The following is a 25,050-nucleotide window of genomic DNA, read 5'->3' on the forward strand; positions in this document are numbered from 1 at the left end:
CAGTTTTGCTGCTGGCCTTCCTTGATCCCAATACCAAGAGCCAAAGAGATATCTTCCATCTCTGCACCATTTGGGGGCTGCCCTCTGTGACCCAAACCTTCAACTCACAGCCCAGAGAATCATGCTCACAGATGTGGGCTATCACTCCTTCAAGGAGGTTTAGGTAGGCTGCAACCATCAAGACATCGTCTTTCCTTAGGCTTCCTTCAGTAGTCACAATGTCACCCTTTGCTTATCATTGCTTGTTTGGAATGCCAGACATGTTTTATACAATAGCATGAAACTGTTGCATTATTTTTTAAAATTACCACAACAACATTCCCAGATGTTTTCACTAACACGTGGGTAGATGCTATAGTTAGATTTAGACATCCCCTGCATTTCCAACACCAGTACACTCTTAGACATTGGTCTTAGAAGGATCTTTTCGAATACCATGTCTACTCGGGCAAGGGAAACAAAAGAAAAAATAAACAAATGGGACTTCATCAGACTAAAGAGCTTCTGTAGCATAAAGGAAAGCAGGAACAAAACAAAAAGACAACCCACCAAATGGGAGAATATATTTGCAAATCATATATCTGACAAGGCGTTAATCCCCAAAATATATAAAGAACTCACACAACTCAACAACAAAAAAACAAACAACCTGATCGAAAAATGGGTAGAGGATATAAATGGACAATTTCCCAAAGAAGATATACAGAGGCCCAACAGGCACATGAAAAGACGTTCAACATCACTAATCATCAGGGAAATGCAAATCAAAACTACATTGAGATATCACCTTACACCCATTAGAATGGCTATAATCACCAAGACAAAAAACAACAAATGTTGGAGAGGATGTGGAGAAAAGGGAACCTTCATACTGCTGGTGGGAATGCAAACTGGTGCAATGACTTTGGAAAACAGCATGGAGACTTCTCAAAAAATTAAAAATCGAAATACCATACAACCCAGCTATTCCACTACTGGGTAGTTATCCAAAGAACTTGAAATCAACAATTCAAAGAAACTTATGCACCCCTATGTTCATTGCAGCATTATTCACAATAGCCAAGACGTGGAAGCAGCCCAAGTACCCACAACTGATGAATGGATAAAGAAGATGTCCTGTGTGTACACACACACACACACACACACACACACTGGAATACTAGTCAACCATAAAAAGGACAAAATCATCCCATTTGCAACAACATGGATGGAACTTGAGGGTATTATGTTAAGCAAGATAAGCCTGACAAAGAAAGACAAACACTATATGATTTAACTCATATGTGGAAGATAAAAAAATACATGGACAAAGAGAACAGATTAGTGGTTACCAGAGGGGAAGGGGATTTGGACAGTGGGCATAAGAGGTAAAGGGGCACATACATATGGTGACTGACAAATAATAACGTATAACTGAAATTTTACAATGTCATAAACTATTACGACCTCAATAAAAATCAATAATAATAATTAGATCTATAAGTAATAACCTGTGAAGAGAAAAGGAAAAAAAAGAACGTATAACTTACACATACATATAGCATATAACTTATATACTAGTACTTTACATTTTTCCTTAACATATACATGTGTTTCAGTGATATAAATAGATATAACACTACCAAAGCATTATTATATCAATATATACAATTGCATAGTTGTTTTAGTTTCTGCATTTAAAACATAACTGTCAGAGCTGTATTTTACCGATGTTCTCAGCATGATCACATTTACTTACTGAAGTTACTGAACTTTTAAGAGCATCTAAAAATACAGAAAGAATTACAAGTACTGTATATGTATAAATACATGCACATATACACCCCTTTGCACATAGTAAGAATTCAACACACATTTGCCGATGGAATAGAGTGAAGTAACGAAGTAATAAACTGTTAATTAGTGCTTACAGAAAAATAATAAGATAGTACCCTAGAGCATATATGCAATATATATGCGTATTTTCAAAATATTAAAGGTACATGCATTTTTAAAGTCTAGCTTTACTTCAATATTTTAATACCTTTTGCATATAATTTAAATGTTGATTAATAAATTACTAAAAATGCAAAATATGTGAAATGCATATGTAAGAAAATTTCCAAAGTATTAGAATGCATAATATCTAGTCTAATATATTTAATTTTATGTTCAAACATAGCCCTTTTTTACAATATTATCACTTGTAGAGATATATAGATTGTGTTTTAGAAAAAACTGCTTCTATAGAAAAAAAAATTACATTAAACCTTTGGAAATGTTGCCAAGTCAATAATGTTCAAAATATTTGTTGGCTTCAGCAAAGTTTTAATCAGGCTTTCTGGAGTTATTGAAATTGCTTAAGTTGAAACACACAATAGTTTCTACAATCTAAGTACAAATAATGAGGTGAATAAAGCAAAAGAAAACTTAAAAAAAGCAGGAGCCACTATATTACTGTGACATAAAATAAACTTCAAAGCAAAGATAATTATCTGGGACAGTGAGAGACATTATGTAATGATTAGAGAGTCAATGCATCAAAGACATGTCAGGGGCCGGCCCAGTGGTGCAGCGGTTAAGTGCACATGTTCCGCTTTGGCGGCCCAGGGTTTGCCGGTTCAGATCCCAGGTGCAGACATGGCACCGCTTGTCAAGCCATGCTGTGGTAGGCATCCCATATATAAAGTAGAGGAAGATGGGCATGGATGTTAGCTCAGGGCTAATCTTCCTCCAAAAAAAAGAAGAAGACATATCAGTTCTAAACGTGCATTCATCAAGCAACAGAGCTACCATATATGTGGAACAAACACTAAGAGAACTGAAATGAAAAATAGACAAATCCACAATTATAGTTGAAGACTCTCTCTCTACAATTAATAGAATAAGTTGAGAGACAGTCAGCGAGGAAATAGAAGAACTCTACCACATCATTAACCAACAGGATCTAATCAATGTTTAGAGAACACTCCATCCAAAACAACAGAATACACATTCCTTTCAAATGCCTTTGGAACATACACCAACATAGAGCATAGCCTGGACCACAAAAAAAAAAAAAAAACCTTAACAAATATAAAAGAATTGTAATCATACAGAGTATGTTTTCTGACCACAATGAAATAAAACTAGAAAAAAGAAAGACAACAGGAAAATCTTCAAACATTTGGAAACTAAAAAACACACTTCTAAATAATCCATGGGTGAAAGAAGAAATCTTAAAGGAAATTAGAAAACATATTAAACTGAGTGAAAATGAAAATACAACACATAAAAATTCATGAGACACAGCTAAAGCAGTGCCAAGAGGGAAATTTCTGGAACCCAATGCTTACATTAGAAAAAAGGAAAAATTGCTAGTCAATAAATTAAGCTCCCTCCTCCAGAAACTAGAAGAAAAAAGCAGCAAAATAAGCTGAAAGCAAGTAGAAGGAAGAAAATAATATGAGTAAGAGCAGATATCTATGAAATTGAAAATAGTAATATAATAAAGAAAATCAATGAAGCAAAAAGCTAGTTCTTTGGAAATATCGGTAAGATTGCCAAACCTCTAACAAGATTGACAAAGAAAAAAGAGAAAAGACAAGAATTACCAACATTAGAAATGAAACATGGGTTGCCACAATGTGCCCCACATTCATCTAAAGGATAATAAGAGGATACTATTAACAACTCTACACACATACATTTGATAAATGAAATTTATTAAGTACTCCAAAAACACAAACTACTAAACCTTACTTACAATTTGCCCAATCTGAAATAGATAATTTGAACATCCCTATACTATCAAATTAATTCAATTCACATTTGAAAACTCCTTAAAAAGATATCTCCAGGTTCAGATGGCTTCATTAGAGAATTCTAGCAAATTTTAAAGAAGATTTAACACCAATTCTGCACAATCTCTTCCAGTAAATAAAAAAAGAGGGAATATTTCCCAATTCATTCTATGAATGAAGCCAGTATTACCTGGATACCTGTAAAGGAAAAGTACACTCTTGTGTATCTCTCCTTTAGTCCCACACTACTGCCACACTCACAACATTTCTGACACCAGGTGTGTGGGTTTACCACATATCAAGAAATTCTCTGACATCAGCTTTGTGACCTACAACTGAACTCAATTCTGACACTATATACTTGGAGATAGTTGCTAGAATGGCCAACAGAGCTCAGGGAAACACTTACATTTATTGGTTTATTATAAAAAGCTATGATAAAGGATACAGATGAACATCCAGATGGAAGAGATTTGCAGGGCAAGTTATGTCATAGGAAGGGGCACAGAGTTTCCATGCCCTCACCAGGTGCACCACCCTTCCAGTACTTTCATGTCTTCAGCAGCCCAGAAACTCTCAAACCCTAACTATTGGTATTTTTATGAAGACTTCGTCACATAGACATGATAGATCATTAACTCCATTTCCAGCCTCTCTCCTCTCTCTGGAGAACAGGGGATGAGGCTGAAAGTTCCAAGCTTCTGGTCATGGCTTGGTTTTTAGGGTGACTAGCCCCCATCCAGGAGCCCACTAAGAGTCACCTCACGTGAACAAAAGACACTCCTATCAACTAGGAAATTCCAAGGGATTTAGGAGCTCTGTGTCAGGAACTGGAATCAAAAACCAAATATTAGAAAAAAAGATGCTCCCAGTGTTCTTACCACTTAGGAAATTACCTCGGTTGCAGAAGCTCTTTGCCAGAAACTGGGGGGCAGAGACCAACATGTATTTTTTATTATTTTATATTACCAAAGCCATGCAAAGACAGTACAAAAAGAGAAAATTATAGACCAATATCCCTAATGAAGACAGACATGCAAATCATTGAAAAAATAACAGAATTCAGCAATATGTAAAAATAATTACATACTATGAGCAAGTACTGTTTATTTCGGATACTCAAGGTTGGTTCAATATTAAAAAAAATCATTATAATCCACATTAACAGGCTGAAGGAAAAATATCATATGATCATAGCAATTGTTGCAGAAACAATATTTGACAAAATTCAATGTCATTTATGATAATATTTCTGAACAAGTTAAGAATAGAGGGGACTATCTTCAAATTGATAAAGACCATCTGTTGCTAACATCAAACTTAGTGGTGAAAGACTGAATACTTCCCCCTAAGACTGGGGATAAGGCAAGGATGTCCACTCTCATCACTGCCATTTAACATAGTACCAGAAGCTCTAACCACTGCAATAAGGTAAGAAAAGGAAATATAAGGCATACAGATCAGAAAGGAAGAAATAAAACTTCTCAAACAACATGATCGTTTATGTCGAAAATCCCAAGACATCTCAAAAAAAACCTTCTAAAACTAATAAGTGAATTCAGCCACATTGTAGGTTTCACAATCAACATACAAAGTAAATCACATTTATATATACTAGCAATGAACATATGGAAGTGAAAATTAGAAATACCGTCCCATACACAAATGCTAAAAAAAAAAAAAAGGAAATATTTAAGTGCAAATCTAACAAAACATACACAGGATTTCTATGCTGAAAGCTGAAAAATGGTTATGAAAGAAATCAAAGAAAATCTAAACATATGGTGTGACATACTCTTTTCACAAATTGAAAGGCTCAACATAATAATAGATGTTAATTCCTATCCAAATCCCAGCCAGGCTTTTTTGTAGACATAGACAAGTTTATTGTAAAATTTATATGAATAGGTCCAGGTCCTAGAATATCTAAAATAATTCCGAAAAAGGAGAATAAAGTGAGAAAGAGAAATCACTACCTGATTTCAAGACCTACAAAATAGCTACAGTGTTCAAGACTGGGTGGTATTGGAGGACAAATAGACATATAAATCAATAGAGCAGAATAGAGAGCTCAATAGGTCAACTGTAAAACTGTAAAACTTTTAGAAAAAGACGTAGGAGAAAATTTTGAGGACATGGGATTTGGTGAAGAGTTGTTAGACTGGACATCAAAAGTATAACCAATAAAAGAAAAAATTGATAAATAGGACTTTATCAAAATTAAAAACTTTGATCAGTGAGAGACTCTGTCAAAAGGATAAGCAACAAGGTTCAGTTAGATGAAAATATTTGCAAACCACGTATTTGACAAATGAAGGGTATCTAGCATATAAAAATAACCCCTAAAACTCAAGAGCAAATAAATCAAACAATTCAATTACCAAATGGGCAAAAGATTTGAAAAGACATTTCAGTGAAGGAGATATTGGAATGGCAAATAAGCACATGAGAAGATGTTCAACATTGTTAGCTATTAGGGAAATATAAATTAAGACAGTGAGATGTCACTACACACTTATTAGAACAGCTAAAATAGAAAATAATGACAATACCAACTGCTGGCAAGGATGTGGAGAAACCAAATCTCTCATACGTTGCTGGTGGAAATGCAAAATGGTAGGGCCACTCTAGAAAGCAGTTTGGTAATTTCTTAAAAACCTAAATATACAAACCATAGACTCAATAACCAAACTTCTTGGCTTTTCCCAGAGATATGAAAATGCATGTCCACACAAAAATCTGTTCATGATTCTACATAGCAGCTTTATGTGTAATAACCCCAAACTGGAAAAAAACAGAACGTCCTACTCTGGGTGAATGGTCAAACAAGCTGTGGTACACCCTCAGCAATAAAAAGGAACTACTGATATACCCAACAACTTGGATGGATCTGAAGGGCATCATGCTGAGTGAAAAAAATACATATATCAAAAAGTTATACACTGTATGATTCCGTTTATATAACTTTCTGTCAAAAGTATAGGGATAGAGAAATAGTGATCTGCAGGGGTTACACGTGGTGGGGGGAGGGGCTGGGTGCGACTATAAAGGGGTAGGAGGAGGGAGATCTTTGTGGTGATAGAAAAGTTTTCTATCTTGATTTTGGTGCTGGTTACAGGACTTTACACTTGGGATAAAATGACACAGACCTATACACACACATTGCGCGTTTGTCAAATACCTGGTTTTGATTTGTACCATAGTTAAGTAAGTGTAATCAATGGGAGAAGCTAGGCGAAGAATACACGGGACGTCTCTGTACTATCTTTGCAATTTCCTGTGTGCTATAATTATTTTTTTAATACAGAAAAAAATTAAAAATAAATTCTATTTTGCATTGGCTACCTGTGATCCACATTATTTCGTAGGAGGAGAAACCGTGAGACTGCGGAAAACCCCAATACTCAATTTTACACAGAAGCATAACCCGGGGAACGAGCAAGGCGCTGGGCGGCAGAGTGGGGACCGCAGGTTCCCTCCCGCCGAGCGCACGGGAGGCGGAGTCGGCGCCGCGGAGCCCGAGGTGAGCGCGCGCGGCCGAGTTCCAGCCCCGCCCTCGCCGCGCGGAGCTGGGGTGGTGCCCGCCCCGCGCGGCCACCCGGCTGGGGAGCCAGAGGCGCGAGTACGCTCTCGCAGCGCTCCGGGCTCCGGACAGCCGCAGCGCTCGCCTTGGAGAAGTGCCAAAGAAGAACTTTCTTTGCGCTGCAAACATTCTTGGTGAATGGGATAGTCTCCCTCTTTGGCCTCCCGCCTTTTGATTGTGGGTTTGATCCCTGCGCTGCTTTCCTTCTCCCGAACCTCCCGGGGTGCAGCCGGGAGCCCTCCCGCGCACCCGAGTCCGGAGCACAGCTGTCCCGGCCTCCGAGGGAGAGAGGCGGCCGCCGCGCTGGTCCCCCCGCGGCCCGCGCCCCGCCGCGCAGGAGTCCGCGTCCCGGGCGGTGGTTGCGGGGCGGTAGCGGGCGGTGCCTGGGGCTCGGGGCGCGCGTGGCATGCAGTCGCTCAACATCACCCCGGAGCAGTTCTCCCGGCTGCTGCGGGACCACAACCTGACGCGGGAGCAGTTCATCGCGCTGTACCGGCTGCGGCCGCTCGTCTACACCCCGGAACTGCCTGGGCGCGCCAAGCTGGCCTTCGTGCTTACCGGCGTGCTCATCTTTGCCCTGGCACTCTTTGGCAACGCGCTGGTGGTCTACGTGGTGACCCGCAGCAAAGCCATGCGCACCGTCACCAACATCTTCATCTGCTCCTTGGCGCTCAGCGACCTGCTCATCGCCTTCTTCTGCATCCCGGTCACTATGCTCCAGAACATCTCTGACAACTGGCTGGGAGGTGAGTCCGCGCCTGCTCCTTCTCTCCTAATCCTCGGGCTTCCAGGGGACACTGACCTCCCACCCCCCACTCACCGCCACCACCACACACACTATTCTTCTGACTTCTTACATTTCTCTCTGTACCAAATGAATCCAGTGCCCTTTCTCAGAACTTCCTCGCCTGCGCTCACTCGGAGATAAGTTTTTGGCCGCTTTTGATTCGGTGCAGCGTTTTTTCTCCCTGTCCTTTAGAGATGCGGGTTACGGAAGAGCTTGGGAAAGGTTCAGGCAGTGAGATGGGGGTCGGACTGCTCTCCGGTTATTTCAGCTCCCTTTTCCATAATTACCAGAATTTTTTTCTATTTTTAAAAATAAAAGTAAGGTAAAATTATTTCAAATAATAAAAACCGCAACATCCGCTCATTCCCCTAATCTCCAGGCTCGGTCCCCAGTTGCCCGTATGGCTTCCAGACAGGTACTTGTAGTTCAAGTATATACATGGACTTAAAACTTCTTAAAAACAAACATACATTTGCAGAAAAAATATCATGGACTAGTCCTTCTTTTTAAAAGTTGGATTAACAGAGTCACACAGGGAGAAGGAGCACCGAAAACATATCCCCTCCTGACTGATAAAGGAGGAGAGACTCGTTTCTCCTTCGTCCTTAGAAGAGGGGCGGAGAAGCGTTCGGAATCACGGAGTTGGAAGCAGTGTGTGGAGGTTGGGAAGAAATAGACACTGCACGTCCCAGATGAGCCAGTCTTTCCAAAGAGAAACAGCTCGAGAGTGCGTCCTTGTAACCCACATGCAGCAATGCGTTGTTTTCTCAGTCTTATGGTGTACCTGGGGAGGAAGCGTTGGTTGTATCTGCATTTTTATGGGTGGGTGTATTCTTGTGGCCACATCAAAATTCTTAGAAAGTAGTTGGAAATACAGAGAGAATGTGAGAGAAATGGATCATTTTACTTCAAGCCCTGGCATTTCCACCCCTTTGCTAATTCCTTTTAATCTCATGGGGGGTGTTTCTTTCATCCCATCTTTACCAATTTGAGATCTTCGATTTATTTCTCTGGCTTTGTTTTTTTCCATTAATTCGCACTAGGCTTTTTGTTAGTGGATCAGGATGCTAAAATCTTTGATTCTCATCTCACCTATAACATAAATATTTCCAAAAATGTATTAAACATTAGAATACATAGCATTGACTTAAAGTGACACACGATGCAGAAAGTTAAGTTGATTTATGGATTATAGACTCTGCTATGCACTCTGATGAAATCGTTGTACAGAGGCATTTTAAAGTTGCCCAGTACAGCTAACACCATAAAATTAATGGGAAGGGGGCCCACCCGGTGGTGTAGTGGTTAAGTTCGTGGACTCTGCTTGGGCAGCCCCGGGTTCCTGGGTTCCCATCCTTGGCCGCAGATCTACACACTGCTCCTCAAGCCATGCTGTGGTGGCATCCCACACAGAAGAGCTAGAAGGACTTGTAACTAGTATATACAGCTACGTACTGGGGCTTTGGAAATAAATAAATAAATAAATAAAAGAGGAAGGTTGGCAACAGATGTTAGCTCAGGGCCAATCTTCCTCACCAAAAAAAAAAATAATAATAATGGGGAAACTTGCTCATCATCTATAAATTATTTTTGGAGAAAAAGGGCACAGGAGTTTTCATTTCTAAATGTTTGTGAAGTCAGATTTATGAAGCATGTTTGTATTTCTGGGTAATTATAGCTCCATTTGTAAAGGTAAACATATTTAAGCTAAGGGGGGGTCTTATACTGAGAATAGTAAGACCCGAATTACTACTTTTACTCTAATACGTGTTAATTCAACATACCTGGGCCTCCGTTTTTCAATTAAATATTAGGGGTTCTAGGAGCTTGGGAGTGGAATAAGGCAGATCTTCAGCCCCTAGCCGTGTTGGAGAGTGACGCCTGGGGAACACTGCCTGGCGGTTCTTCCCTCCTGAGGACTTAGGTAGGCCTTTCTCAGACTTTCTGCTTTCCTTGCTTCCTAGTTCATGAAGGACATTTCACTTGAGCTTCGAACTGCTGAAAAAGGGTAAAAGGTTGCTTGTGTATTTTACAGGGTTAGTGTGAGGATAAAGTGTATTAGTAAAAATGCTTTGAAAAAAATTGACTATTCCATGAAAATGTAAAGTATTAATTCTATGAAGGAGTGTTTAATTGGAGGTGGCTTATGTTTATCTGGGACCAGATTTACAGAATTAACATTCTTGTAAATCAAGTAACAGCAAAATGGAACTTCAGGGAAGGGGAGGGCTTGCAGAGGACGGGAGATAGTGACGTAAGGAGAATTGATTTGTACCTTATCGGATAGGATGGTCATTGCAAAAGTCCCTTTTAAATTAACGAAAGAGAGTTCAGGGATTGTAATCTAAGAGTTGAACATTAATTCACAATTAATTATTTCTTGAAGCTGTTGAAGATCCCCTTTATTGCAAAGCATTCTACCTTGGGAATACAAAAATGAATAAAGCTCGTCTGTGCTTTTGTGGGCCTCAGAGAATAGGAAATACCCCAAATGAGCAAACATAGGATTTGATAGAAGAGGATTCGCTCTGCTGTGGGGTCACGGAAGAGTCAGAAAGGCTTTACCGAGGCGGGGATGTGCGGGCTTGATCTTGAAGAATAATTCAGGCTGTTTCCAGCAGGGAAAGAAGGATGAGGTGTGCTCTAGGAGCAGGGGTCAACCCAAAGTTTGGAGGAAAAGAAGGTGTGTATTCCAAAAATACAGTGTAAGCCATTTCAAGAATATACGGTTTATATGCGGGATGGTGGGAAATGAGACAGAAAGGTAGGTTAGTGCAACTAGGGAGGAACAAGCATAGTGTAAGATATTTAAAACCTAAAATATGAATACCCCTCAAATTCCTTCAGAGATGAGGTAGGAAATATAAAGCAGTGAAGACCACCAGGAGCCAACAGTGGCGGAAGAGACATTCTGTGCCCCCCTAGAGGGGGCAGGATGCCTTGTCACATCTTCTGTCGTCGTTGTTATTGCTTTTATTATTTTTTTTCAGAGAAGCTGGGAATACATATTTTTATGATATTGACATTTAATTCACATTTAAAAAGTAAAATACAATTGGGTGAAAGAAAACCTCTCTGTGGGTTTGGCCACAAATAATTCTTGGACCTCCAGTTTGTGCCTTCTCCACAAAGCCTCTGTCTCAAACATTTCTGACAATGGCGGGGCTGGGAGGGACTGGTTTTTCTTCCTCTCAGTCCTCTCATCTCCTTCGCTAGGGACCAACAGCACCTGAGTTAGAACCTGCGTTTTTGACAAGATCCACAGGTGGTTCATATGCACATGAAAGTCTGAAAAGCACTGCTTCAAATAATGGTTCTCAGACCTGGCTGCACAGAGGGTCTCCTGAGGGCCTTTACAAATGATGTCTGCCAGCCACAGTCCAGACTAGTTACCTCTGACTCTACTGCACTGACTTCCGGAGCCCACTGTGCACATCTCTATCCAGTTCCCCATTCAAGGACATGTTGTTGGCTTGAAATCGGTCATGGCAGGAGTATTTACATGTGGAAATCGGCAGCTACAAATTAGACCTTTAAAAAAACACACACAGTTGTTTTCCAGCATGCCACTGAGGAAAGACGTTGGGTTTCCTTTTGTGCAGTGATGACACCATGAATGACAGGTGAGACAAAGTGTATTCGTAATCATTTAGTGTGTTTACATGAATTACACTCAGTCAGGAGATACAGCTGGTCATCAGCATCTAGGTGTTGGCCAGCATTGAGCCAAGCTGGTGGACGATCCCTTTTATATACTTCCATTACCATCTTAATGTCAACCGACTTTGGTCTGCCGATTGCCTCGCTCACACACTGCTCCCCAGAACTTCTTCCAGCATGGAGCTAGCAGGAGCGGGGATTCTCTTCCCCCAGGAATAAAAAATAGCATTTGCTTATGATTTTTCTTTTATCACTAATATGAAGATGGGGTTGTGTTGCCATAGCGAATAAGGGTTGGTCCTTGGAAGTTCCATCTCCATCCTTACTCTCTGATCTGTTTGGTCAGATTCCAGCAGTGAACTTGCCCATTGCGCTGTTGGTGCCACGGAATTTACCGAGCCTTATCTACAGCCTGTTCCTCCTCAATTGTCTCTTTCTTCTTCCTCCTTTTATCTCTTTCTTCACAATATCTGAATGTTCCTCCAAATTCACTGACTGAACATGTTCTGTTTTTTCCAACTAAATTCAGTACAATAAGATTTTGCTTCTGAACAATGTTCCGGAACATTTTGCTCTCTTCTCTAGGTTTCCATGAATTTCTCTTTTCCTTCTTTTCTTTCTGTCTCTGTCTCTTTCTTTATGTTGTGCATTTTGATAGTTCTCACACTTCCTGTTATTTTTGGTGTGGGCCAGTGAAGCCCGGGATGCAGTCTCTTCTCTCTCATCATTCGTTTCTGTGTAGTGGCTACAGTCAGGACTCGCACTTTTTTGATGATGATTCCCAAATCAGTATCTAGTCATCATCTTAAGCTGTAGTCTCTCACCTGATCTGAAACCTAAGCATTTACACATGGATGTCTTATCAGCATCCAGCTTTCTCTCGTCCTATCTTGTCCCTCTGCCCAACATCTAAATTATTATTAATAGTACCATGAGTTGTTCTTGTATTCAGTATTTCCTGAGCATCGCTGTGTGCACTGGGATATTGTAGGTATTGAGAAAGCTGTGTCCTTGTGGAATATCCAGGTTTCAGTTAGTGCAAGAGGGGAAGGAAGCATTCAAAGAAAAGATGGAGAGTGCGGTGGATATTGTTGTTGTTAGGGTTCTGGAGTGCACAGTGGAGAAAGCACACTGGAAGTGTTGGGGAGGAGGGAGCTTGAGTCAGAATGGGGGATGTTCAGAGACTGGATTGGGTCCAGGAGTGAGGGATGGGGAAAATGGAACTCATAGTGACTCAGGTAAATGTGAATCTACAGCATGGGGGGATTAAGTTTGAAGACCTCCCAGAAGGAGGTAGAAAATCAGTTCTCATTCTAGCCTTCTTTTGGCTTGCAGCCTTAATAAGGTGAGGTGGGGTGTTTGGGGGAGGAGTAGAGTGGTGGCCTTGCTAGGAGCCTGCAGGGCTCTCTGCCCACTTTCGTCCTGCTGTGGGTGCAGTCACAGCCAGGGGAAAGGATGGTCTCCGCAGGTGCCCCCAGAGCTCTGTGGCCCTCCCTGCAATCCTGCTGTGGGCATTGAAAAGAATTTTTTTAATGGAGGCAGGCAAATTGACTAAAAGCAATTCCAAAAATACCATAAGTAAAGGCAGTCATTGGCAGAAGTGCACATTTGTATACACTTACTACATTTGAAGACTGCTCGCTTGGGTAAGAAAATGTAAAAATTAATTTTCTCAGCATCTGATAGGAAAATTTCTCTTCAAGCAGTGGTTCTCAATCTTAGAAACCCACAGGAATCACCTGGGGAGTTTTTAAAATAATACCTGGTTCCTCCCCCAAAAGATTCTGATTTAATTGGTTCTGAGTGTGATGTAGGTATCAGATTTTCAAAAGTTCCCCAATAGGAAAGATTATAATTTGCAGCCCAGGTTGAGAACCACTGACATAGTGTCAATGCTGACAGCACCAAGACTTGAGCTGTTATGAAGATTAAAAGGAATAATGGATGTAAAGGGCTTAAATAGTCACATGTACAATATAGCTATTATATTTTTTTTAAATAGCAATTGGAGTTAGGATGCTCAGAAAATGCAGAAGTAGGTTGCATAAAATGGAGTCCAACATGGAGCTCTGAGGCTGTTCTTCCACTGGACGCGGCCAGTGACATCTTTACTAAAGCCCTTCACGTTTTTGGAGTCTTTCACGATGGATTTGGAAGGAAGTCAAAAGTGATGAAAATGTTGGGATATAAAACATACAAAGAGAGATTAGAAGAATTATTCTGCTGTCTGGGGAATAGAAATCTAATTCTAAATTAGCACAGCCCACAGCAAGGTTTTCCGTCGGTTTTATCCAGAGCCATAGTGGCAGCTGTGGGTGGCTGAGGCAGTGTGAGCTCCCAGGCCTCCTCAGAACAGCCCCTTTCCCTCTTTTTAATAGATAGAGTTTTGCATAAGATTTCACAGGGGGAAAAAAAGAGATTTTCCTGGAAGGAAGAACCAGAGAGAGGGCAAGAAAGAGCACTCACTCTACACAGCTAAAAATTTTAGGTGAGTTTTTAGAGGTTTCTAGCTGATGAGTTGTGAAATGGGTTATTAAAGGAAGTTGTTGATCTCTTATTTGGTCAAAAGATCTTAATTCTTTGGGCCAGTTCAGAGCAGAGGGATGAGACTGCTCTTCTATTATTTGATTAGTGGTTAGAAAACATCACTTACACTTGTTATAATAATTTTCCCTTTTCTGTAACATTTCAGAAACTACAGAGTTCCTGGGGAAATTTAAATATGGTGAAATTGTTATAAAATCAACAGTATTATGGGGCTTTTAAAACATATTTTAATGGGAACGATGAAAGCCTTTGACAAAGAGTTGTCTCATTAGAGTAGAGAAGTGTAAAGAAATAAAAGAAAGAAATCAAAGGGAGGCGTAAAAATTGTGCCTTGGGGCAGCCTCTGGATGAGCTTCCCTGGAGTCAATGGTGTACACACTTTGAGAGGAAAAGATGCCACGGGTCAAGAAAGTCACTCACTTTTCTCAGGAGGTAGCAGGGGATAGTAACAGCAAAGGGATTTCTATAAAAGATTCTCTCTACTTTGGACAACAACATTTTACAGTTAAAATAAGGACAGGAAAGGATTTAGCAATGAGAAAATTTGAAAACCTTCGTTGTGCACTTAGGAGACATAAAAAGAATCCCCTTTTTAATTTGCTTTTCTAGAGCATAGCTCAGCATGTTCACTGACAAGTGGTCAGTTCATTAGGATTTTTGTTTGCAAGTAGAGAAGCCTGACTTAAACTAACTTAAGAAAAAGATAGGATGTTCTGCCTCATGGAACTGAAAAGCTCAGGCTTAGTTCTAGCTTCAGGCACAGCTGGATCTAGGTCCTCCAATAGTGACTCTAGGCCTTTGCCATTCTCCCTCTCTGTGCCCATCTTTACTTCCTTCTGTACTGGTTTCATTCTTGGTCTGTCTTTTGTCAGGTAGTGTGAAAAGTGGTCTCTGGAGTCACATTGTCTTTAAAACGTTCTATCTCAGGCCAACCTAGTGTCATAGTGGTTAAATTCATGCACTCGGCTTGAGCAGCCTGAGGTTCATGGGTTTGGATTGCAGGCGTGGACCTACACACTGCTCATCAAGCTACACTGTTGCACCATCCCACATAGAAAATAGAGGAAGATTGGCACAGATGTTAGCTCAGCGACAATCTTCCTCACCAAAAAAAGCTTTCTGTCTCAACTTAAGTGAGTAGCCACAGATGAATGGATAACAAACAGTGGATATATACACAATGGAATATTACTCAGCCATAAAAAGGAATGAAGTTATGATACTAAGCATTATGCTAAGTGAAATAAGCCAGACACAAGACAAATTTTATATGATTCCACTTTTATGAACTGTCTAGAATGGGCAAATTCATAGAGAGATAAAGTAGATTAGACGTTACCAGGGGCTACCGGGGAAGGAGAATGAGGAGTTACTGATTAATGGGTACAGGTTTCTGTTTGGGGTGATGAAAATATTTTGGAAACAGTGGTGATGGTTGTACAACGTTGTGAATGTATTTAAGGCCACTGAATTGTATATTTTTAAATGGTTAAAATTGCAAATTTTATGTTATATATATTTTACCACAATAAAAAATTTCAAAAAAATGAAACTCCCCTATCTCAGCAGGTAAGAGAGGATCCTTCCTAGTAGCTGCAGAAAATTCTGGAGGATTCCAACCAGCTTGGCATCATTCTTTTCCTCGTAGAGCCAATCACTGTGGACTGTGGCCCAAGCTATGAAATCCTCTGCTCAGCTTTGGTCATGTGCCCCATGCTGGTAGGGAGGTGGAGGTAGGGACCGGGGGTCACCCCTACCTGAATGTCTTGGACTGAGTTTCTACTCTGGAGAAAAACCGGGGGACAGCTCCACTATGGCATCCTGGCAGCCTTACTCCTCTCCACCTAGGCCACATAGACAAGGTTTAACCACTGTCTCACAGGAGTCTTGGCACGATGCCTGGAGACACCTCCTGGAGCAAGGGGAAAAGCCTGGTGAGTAGCCACCACAAGCAGTTCCTTTCTCGACCTTGTGGGAGACTGAACGTTTCTCATCCATCTCCCTAGTGTGGTTTCAGTTGAGCACAGGACTTCCCACTGTGCTCCCATGTAAGGTCCAGCTACAAGCTTTTGTGTAAATCTGTAAAATTACCTGGTCGTACTTTCATGGGGGCTTCTCCCCAGCAGAGCGAACCATTGCCCGTGCTGTCGGTCATCTGGCCTTGCAGGTTTGGTGTCTTCCTATGGGGCTTGGAACTGACTCTGTGTTGATCTCACCTTGCCATCTGTGTAACAAACTTCGTTGTCTCTTTCCTGGCTGACTCTGTGGACTGAATCTAACGACTGCAGTAGTGGTACTTGTGGCCCGTTAGCTGCCACACTGTGGCTTGGGGATGCTTGACAAGCTTGACAGGAAGTTCTCCTGAAGGAAGGTGTGCAGGGTAGATAAGGATGTTTAATAGAGTTGTCCGCATGTGTCTACTGGACTGAGTTCAATATTGGGGACTACAAGCTCCCTGAACATATGTCCTCTGTCTTTGATTTCTTTGATGTCCTCCCACAGGTTTTTGAGATCTTGCTGAACCAGAGTTTTGCATAGCCTCTCCTGTTTCCCTCTCCTGGTCTGGGATGGGTGCTGGCATCTCCACCTGCTGCTCCCACCACATTACATGCTCCTTGGTGGTTCAGCCTCCGCGCTGCGCTATCCCCTTTGCTGGACATATGCTTTCTCACTCTGCTAAGGAATTACTGAAAGTCAGTGCATGGGGTCTGGGACCTTCATCTTGGCAGTTCCCTCTCAGTCTGTGTCTCTCCGAAAGATTCAGCAGAAGCTCAACTTGTTGTTTCCTTTCTTGTCTTAAAACTAAGGATTTCTAATGATTAATTATGAAGTACTCAAGTGCTTATTGTTTTTATCCAACTATGCAAAACTAAATTTGTTCTTCCTGTGGCTGGGTTTCTGAGATATGTATCACCAACTATACCAGAGAGATTGCAGATTATTAAGGACTAATGGGAATCTCCTTAAAAGAGAGCGGGTTCTCATATCCTGGGAGAAATAGAAGAGATAGACAGTTGGTGTACTGAAATGAACATGTACTTTAGAGTCAGACAGTCTTGGTTCTAATCCTTTTCCACCATTTGTGAGTTAGCGTATTAACTCGGTTGTAAGTTACAGTTCCTCGCATTATATCTGCCCGTAGGAGACCAAGCAGAAAGGATATAAAATAATGGATGATTATTTTATAATCATCAACCCCCCCAGTGGTCGATGCAGCAGCAGAAAATACAACAAAGAGGCAAGTTTTACCTCATGCTGTATTTTAACAAAAATATTAATGCATATCCAGTTGTTAGGATTTCTCATTGGATTTCAGTATGAAGCATAAAGTATTTACGTATTTTCACCTATAAAACTTGAAAGTCCTTTTCAATACACATATGAAAAGACACTAACATTATTTTTAAACAACTTTTCCTTGTGAAACTGAAATGCATTTAATAAACTCAAACGTTATAGGTTGGCAAACACAGTGTTGGACGTTGGGACAATTATGTAGTTTCTCTTTGCTATAGTTTCTTCATCTGTAAGCTTGGGAAAACCTATGTCCATCTCATAGGGCTGCTGTGAGAATGAATGAGTCCTGTGTCAGCAACCTGGCCATGCCTTCCAACGAAAGGAGGGTGCTTGTTCACAGCTGCAGAGTATTACTGTTTAAAGCGTTAGGTACGATGGTTTATAGAGTAGATTTATAGCCAATGGGGATGATAGAGTTAAAAAAAACCTGTAATTACCATATTAGTAGTATCTCAAATACATATGATATGCATTTAAATAAAACAATGGTAAATAATCATGTCCATTTATAGGTTATTTTGGTTAATAAAATCTTGAATAATTACCATGAAAATATTTACTTTTATACTCAAAATATGAAAATTCAAACTAGTCACCTGTACTCAGAAAATAGAAAAGAGTGCTTGCTCTCATTTATTTCAGAAGCAGTAAGACATCCCTAGAGGAGGATTAAGTGGTGAAAAATCTGAGGGGGATGATAGGAATTTGTAATTCCTTGCAAGGCTCATATGTCTTTGCAGCCACTCCAGACGGTAGGCACAGTGTTACCACGTCAGTATTAATACAAAGCCGTCCCACTGACTTGTGCCACCGTCTGGTAATGCAGAACCTCAGGGTCCCTCAGCCTCTTTGTGCCAAACTCCACATCCCAATCCAATGGGTCTGTGTACAGTGTTGCCCACACGGTTCGACCCCTAGAGCTCAGATGCTAGTTTGGGACCTGGAGGACAAATTTCTGAAATTAAAAAGTTGCCATGGTCTTTTCCTCAGAAACCTTCTTGAAAATGGGCTCCTAAAAATTGACTCTCAGTAGCTCTGCCCACCACTCCACCCACACTTGGACCCCTGGTACACACGCATACTCAGAGAAGTCCATACTGACTCAGATGTACAAGTAACTGTCAAGCTATTCTACCAATGAAGCAATATGCTTGGCTTTTTTTTTTTTTTTTTTTTGAGAAAGATTAGCCCTGAGCTAACTGCTGCCAATCCTCCTCTTTTTGCTGAGGAAGACTGGCCCTGAGCTAACATGTGTGCCCATCTTCCTCTACTTTATATGTGGGATGCCTGCCACAGCATGGCTTGTCAAGCGGTGCCATGTCCGCACCCGGGATCCGAACTGGTGAACCCCAGGCTGCTGAAGCAGAACGTATGAAGCTAACCGCTGCGCCACCAGGCAGGCCCCTGCTTGGCTTTTTAAAAATTTTCCTTTACTGCAATATCCACAAACAATAAAGGATTTATTTTTATGAGGAGGAATTTTATTGGATTAAAATCTAATCTAAATATCAATATAAACCTGATCCAAGCAGCGATTTCCTCCATGGGTTCTGAGGAAGAAACAATGGTAATGTATTTTAAAAGAGCGGTCTTACTTTTTTAGAGAACAGAGTGATGGAGCCTTAGAAATTAGCACTGGTCTGGGGCTTAAAACAAACTAAGTGGAGACTTAATGAAATAAAACAACACGAGAGGGGCAAAATGTAGATCGTGTTAAAATTTTATATTATCTATAAATAGAATCATGAGGTATAAACTATAGATCTTCACACTGTGTTTGCAAGATGCTAAAACAACTGGTTAATTTCGCCAGCACATTATTCAAATGAGATTTTCACCGTTGAGGAAACAACACATCTGAATTTTATGACTTTGAAGACACAGTTTGTCTATTTTTGGTCTCTTCTGCTAGAATATAAGCTCCGTAAGGTCAGAAACTTCCTCTCTCTTCTTCATCCGGCACTTAGGTTGTTGTTCAGCAGTAGAATGTTCTCAATAGCACATAGGAGCCTCGCGATAAATATTTTTGAATGAATTAATGGATATCATCTTATTTGTCATTTTCCTAATGTTTGAAGCTGTTAAGGAATCAGATGTGTTTGTTTTTGCGATGTGAAGAAGGAGATTGTATTTATCTTTTGTGTATATTATATTTTTGCTTTTATGGTTGCAATGAATGAAGATTCAGTTTACCTCAAGTAATTGGAGTTATGGCAGGGGTGTTTCGTAGCAGTTAAGAAGGGGGGGGGGGTCTCTTGATTTAAGGACAGTGACAGGTAGGTCTCATGAAAACTGACATGGGACCCAAAGCACCTGCTGTGTGGAGCTAGTGTGAAGAATTCAGGAAGCTCTGGGGCTCGGCCATAAATGTGAGTCTGCTGCTCTCCAGCAGTGGACAAAGGCCTGCTGATTAAGTCTGAGGGCTTTTTACTGCCATAATGTTTAATCTTTTGGTTTATTCATTCTTTTTACTGTCTCATATCTTCTGCCTCCTGCTTTACTCTGGTAGGCTGAATAAAATCCTAGTGCTCCAACAGGCCCAGGCTAGCACAGTGTCAAATTCAAAAAAGCTTAGTCCCATGACCAACGCTGAGGTCAAATAGTTTTAATCTTTGCTTATGTGTCTCAAGAAATTTTAAAAGGTTTTAATTCATTATTCACAAAATTATTTCTTAAAACCCCTTTCTTCTGTTCCATTCAGCTCTTTTCTATTACAGTCACTAGTGTCCCACAAAACTTTTCCCAACTGCAAGGCTCTTTCCAGGCCACCCAGACTATAGACATAATGTTGCCACACTAACTAGTATTAATACAAAGCTGTCCCACCAACTTGTGCCCCCGTCTTGTAATGCAGGACCTCAAGCTCCCTCAGCCTCTCTGAGCCACACTCCCCATTGCACCCCAGCGGAGCCTTCCTTGATGAACGTGGCTGCCCGTTATCTTGTGCACATTCCTGCTGTCTAGTTCCTGCGCTCCACCCCAGTTAGTGTTTTCTCATTTTTCCTTCTTCGCTATTCTCCCTGTTTCTGTTCTCTTTCTCTCTGTCTTTCCCTCTTCCTGTCGCTCTCTTTAAATCTCAGATTTATTCATGCAAATATCCCATCTTGATATCCAGCCCCATTTGTTCCACACAATCTGGTTAGTAAAATGGCCCATAGAGCGAAATTTCTCCAGCCAGTATTTCTCTGATTAAGGAGTGAAGGGTAGAGGAGAGAAAGAAACTCGGAAAACTCAAGCATTAGTAAATTTCATCCCCATTTTATTGGTTTGTCTCTTGGTTTTTGACTGTCTCATAACTCTTGTGGCCCCTGCTCGTACTCAGGGCATTTCTGTGTATCCTTTGGCTTCATCTCCCACTGTATCTTTCTCATTCGTTGTTCTCAGCCTGGAGTCCAATATGGTCCAGCCAGCAGAGGGCTATGGGGAAAGGTCAGGGTCAGGTATCCTGCACAGGGCCTCTCCTTCAGCAGAGTTGGTGAGAAAGGCCAGTGCCTTAGGCTGACAGGCTTGGCATAAGAAGTAGGATGTAGCTTTGCTTCTTTAGGAAACCCCTGGAGGCTGCAAAATTCCCTAGGCTTGCATGACTCCAGAGGTTAACTGACTACTTTATTTCTTTTAAATTTATCTGTGAAATTCTCAAGTTTTTGGATGAACAGTTCTTTGTGATAATTTGCAAAGTTGCTTCAATAACAATGATGGGAATTTCATGTCAGATAAGTATGAACCTTGGTTTGTTATCTAAATTGGATTTGCTTTTTATCCTTGGCAGACTTCATTTTAAATGGTTTCTCTTGTAGTAAACATACCAAAGAAAGACTTTCCCTGTAGTTAAAGCAACTCCATACATGTGACCCCTTTTTCTCACTTCCTGGAGAAGGGTGTATAGCAAAAGCAAAACAAAAACAAAAAACAAAACGCTTTTTAAAAAAGAGAAAGAACTGGAACAAAAAATCCACATTTTTCTTTTAGTGTCAGACAATCTTGACTTACAGATGTTACTGACAGATGGGAGTCTGACTATATGAGAATGGGATTTGATTATCTTCTGTTAAAAACCTTAAGGAAATCTCTAACAGAAAAAATTATTAAGTGAGAGGCGTGTGAGCCAAAATTGTACACTGAGCTGTTTGGGTTCTGCATGGCTTTTATACATCTTTTCAACATGTTTCAGTTCTGGGTAGTGACAATGGAGAGTATGGCAGCCAATAGAAGTTATTATTTATTTTAAAAAGTTCCCAATAGAAAGAGGTAAGTAAAAATTGGCTGCTTCACTGGTAACTAGAAGACGCTTTATTTTGGAATGAACAGTCCTGGTTTCTTTTAGTTTGAAAAGGGAGAAGGAGCTCAGTGTGGGCGAAGGAGACTAAGGGAGGAGAGGCTGCTCCTCTGATAAACACCTCCAGCACAAGTCGTTAGGTCAAGTTGTCACAGGACCCACTTGTGGCCCAGTTGCTTTGGTAACAAAAATATTTTAGTCAAGAAATAACGTTCCCTAGTTGCAGAACAGAAAGTCTTTCAAATATGATGCACTTTTCTTGCTACTTAGAGTCAGCTTCATGGACCAGCAGCATCAGCGTCACCTGGAACCTTGTCAGAAACACAGTCTCAGGCCCCATCCCAGACCTACTCAATCAGAATCTGTATTTTAACAAAATGCCCCTAGTGATCCATACACACAAGAAAGTTTGAGACGCCCTGTTTATAATACATCATTGCTGTGTTCCACTTTTGCTTCTGAAGGACAGGTCATGAAGAGCCTGCTGGTGCTGTGTTAAGGAGTTTGAACTTCGTTTTGGAGCAGAAGCATCACTATTCTGAGGCAGAGAATTTCAAACTAGGAGTTGCAACCTATTAATGAGTCATGAAGTCATTTGGTGAGTCAGGATTAGCAATTTAAAAAAACTGAAATATATTAGAATACAGAATATCAAAGAGCATTGACATAGTAAAACTTATGGTTGTGTGTACACATGCACACACATACGTATATGTATATGTATATATATACATGTGTGTATAAAAATATATGTACACACAGTTAGAAATACCTTTAAATTACATGTATGTGTGTGTGCACATATGTATTGTATGTATAATGTAAAGGTATTTCTTGTTGTGGGTTGGAGCCAAAACTGCTACTGTAAGGGGAGTTGAGTTAGAGCAAGTACAGTTGACCATAAGCAAATTAAACCCATCAGAACTCAGCAGTGCCATAATTATGGTCCAATGCTACCCAGTGGCAATACTCTGTTTCAGACAATTCTCAGAATTGGGTTTCTAAACTGGAGAAATTGATTATGTAATTTATAAGGAACATAGATAATTAAAAAGTTGACTTCCCTGTGGTTGGTTGGCTAATATAGTAGTAAGTTTTTATCCATCTTGGAATGTGTTGGTGTGGATGAGACTGTAACAAAGGCAAACTATTTACATTATGTCAAAAGATGTCAGTGTGGCTTAGTGGAAGAATGGCTCTCTTACATATGATTTTTGCCTAGGACCTCCTAGCTCTCTGACTGTTTTTATTACTGCAGTAAAAACAGAGCTATTACTTTTAAAAAAATTTATTGAGTACTCTTTCCAGATGATATATTTTAATTTGGGGGTTAAGCACAGAGATTACTAAATTGTAACATAGGAGCCTTACTACTCAAAGAATTTTAGAAAAATGTTACCCCAACAATTAAAATAGTGTTTAGAAAAATAGAGTGGGAAAGAAGCAGGGAAATGTCAAGGATATAGAGAGGAGATGCAGAAAAGAAGGAAAATGATGACTGATAATCAGCTGTCTTCCAAGTGTAAATATATAGACAAGGAGAGAACAGAGTTGTACTAATTTGGCAAGTAGGGAAGTAATTTAAAAGAAAAAGCATCAATGCTTCCAAACTATTGAGACACACTGAATACTCACTTCTTTTGTAAGGCCCATCCTCCATTCTAGTTATGGAAAACCTGTGGTTGTGGGGGCTTGTTTTTATAGTGACTAAGAACATGGACTCTGGAACCAGACTACTTGCTCCATTGCTTATGGGTTATGAACGACCTTGGGGAAGTTGCTTTATTCCTCATTTCTTCCTCCAGATAGAGATATAGCATTAGCTGCCTGCTACAAGGTGTTGCTATGAAGATTTTATGAGTTACAAGTTAATGCTTATTAGAACAATACCTAGCACATGATAAATGCTCAATAAATGTTACTAGAGTGGAAGTTACTCTTTTAACTTTGAACACATCATCAGTGTGGCCCAGCCATAACCGAGGACACTCCTAGCAGGAATAAGGCATAAACAGGGAAAAAAGAAGAGAGAGAGCAGAGGAGAGCAGAGAGAGACTTTCTTGATGTTGCAGAACTACAGAGGCTAATGAGAGCAGTGTCAGGAAAGAGATAAAGATAAGCATATTAGTCAGGGTTCTCCAGGGAAACAGAACCAATACAGTCACGCGTCACTTAACGACAGGGATACCTTCTGAGGAGTGTGTTGTTAGGCAGCTTCATTGTGTGAACATCCAAGAGTGTACTTACACAAACTTAGATGATGTAGCCTACTATACACCTAGGCTATGTGGTACTAGTCTTATGGGACCACCATCATATATGCAATCCATTGTTGACCCAAATATTATGTGGTATGGCTGTAGTGTGTATCTATATCTACATGTATACCTGTGTGATATATTATAAGGAACTGGCTCACACAATTATGAAGGCTGAGAAGTCCCATAACCTGTTGTCTGCAAGCTGGAGACCCAGGAAAGCAGGTGGTGGTGGTAGTTTTAAAGGCCTGAAAGCCAACGAGCCGATGCTGCATATTCCAGTCTGAATCTGAAGGCCTGAGAACCAGGGACATTGAAGGCAGGAGATCAGTTTCTCAACTCCAGCAGAGAGCAAATCCAACCTTCCTCCACCTTTTTGTTCTATTCAGGCCCTCAACAGATTAGGTGATGCCCACCTACCCTGGGGAGGGCCATCTGCTTTACTTAGTTCAATTCAGCTGCTAATGTCTCCAGAAACACCCTCACAGACACACTCAGAAATGTTTGACCAGACATCTGGGCATCCCATGGTCCAGTCTAGTCAAGTTGATAATATATATGTGATAGCATGTACAATTACCTCTCACAATAAGTCATCTATAAAACACAAACTTCCTTTACAACTAGTCTTTCAAGGAATAAAGAGTGATTCAGATACACAGGGAGAAAGAAGAGAGAAGAAAACAAAACAAAAAAAGACGTAAAACATCTATCAGTTGACATGCTTTTTCGTTACTGTTTATTTGAACGTTATTAGGTATCAGTGGAATGCTAGAGCTAGTTTGTACCAGCTCATGAAAACCAATTGTGTGCATTTCTTCTCAACTTCATGTTCATGGATATCATGTTGGTATTTTGGAAGTGGCCATAGTGAGAATATT

The 25,050-nt window shown here is 40.5% G+C and overlaps 1 protein-coding gene across 1 annotated transcript in view; it reads left to right on the forward strand.

The window, feature by feature from the left end:
* Window positions 1-7,290: 7,290 nt before the first annotated feature.
* The window catches only part of QRFPR (pyroglutamylated RFamide peptide receptor), a 45,874-nt gene continuing 28,114 nt past the window's right edge, over window positions 7,291-25,050 (forward strand). Inside the window, exon 1 of the mRNA XM_023636622.2 lies at window positions 7,291-8,090. Coding sequence (XP_023492390.1) covers window positions 7,751-8,090 — 340 coding nt within the window. The 5' untranslated portion in view covers window positions 7,291-7,750. The remainder of the gene's footprint in view (window positions 8,091-25,050) is intronic.

The sequence above is a fragment of the Equus caballus genome, chromosome 2 (genome assembly GCF_041296265.1).
Source record: "Equus caballus isolate H_3958 breed thoroughbred chromosome 2, TB-T2T, whole genome shotgun sequence".
Classification (NCBI taxonomy): Eukaryota; Metazoa; Chordata; class Mammalia; order Perissodactyla; family Equidae; genus Equus; species Equus caballus.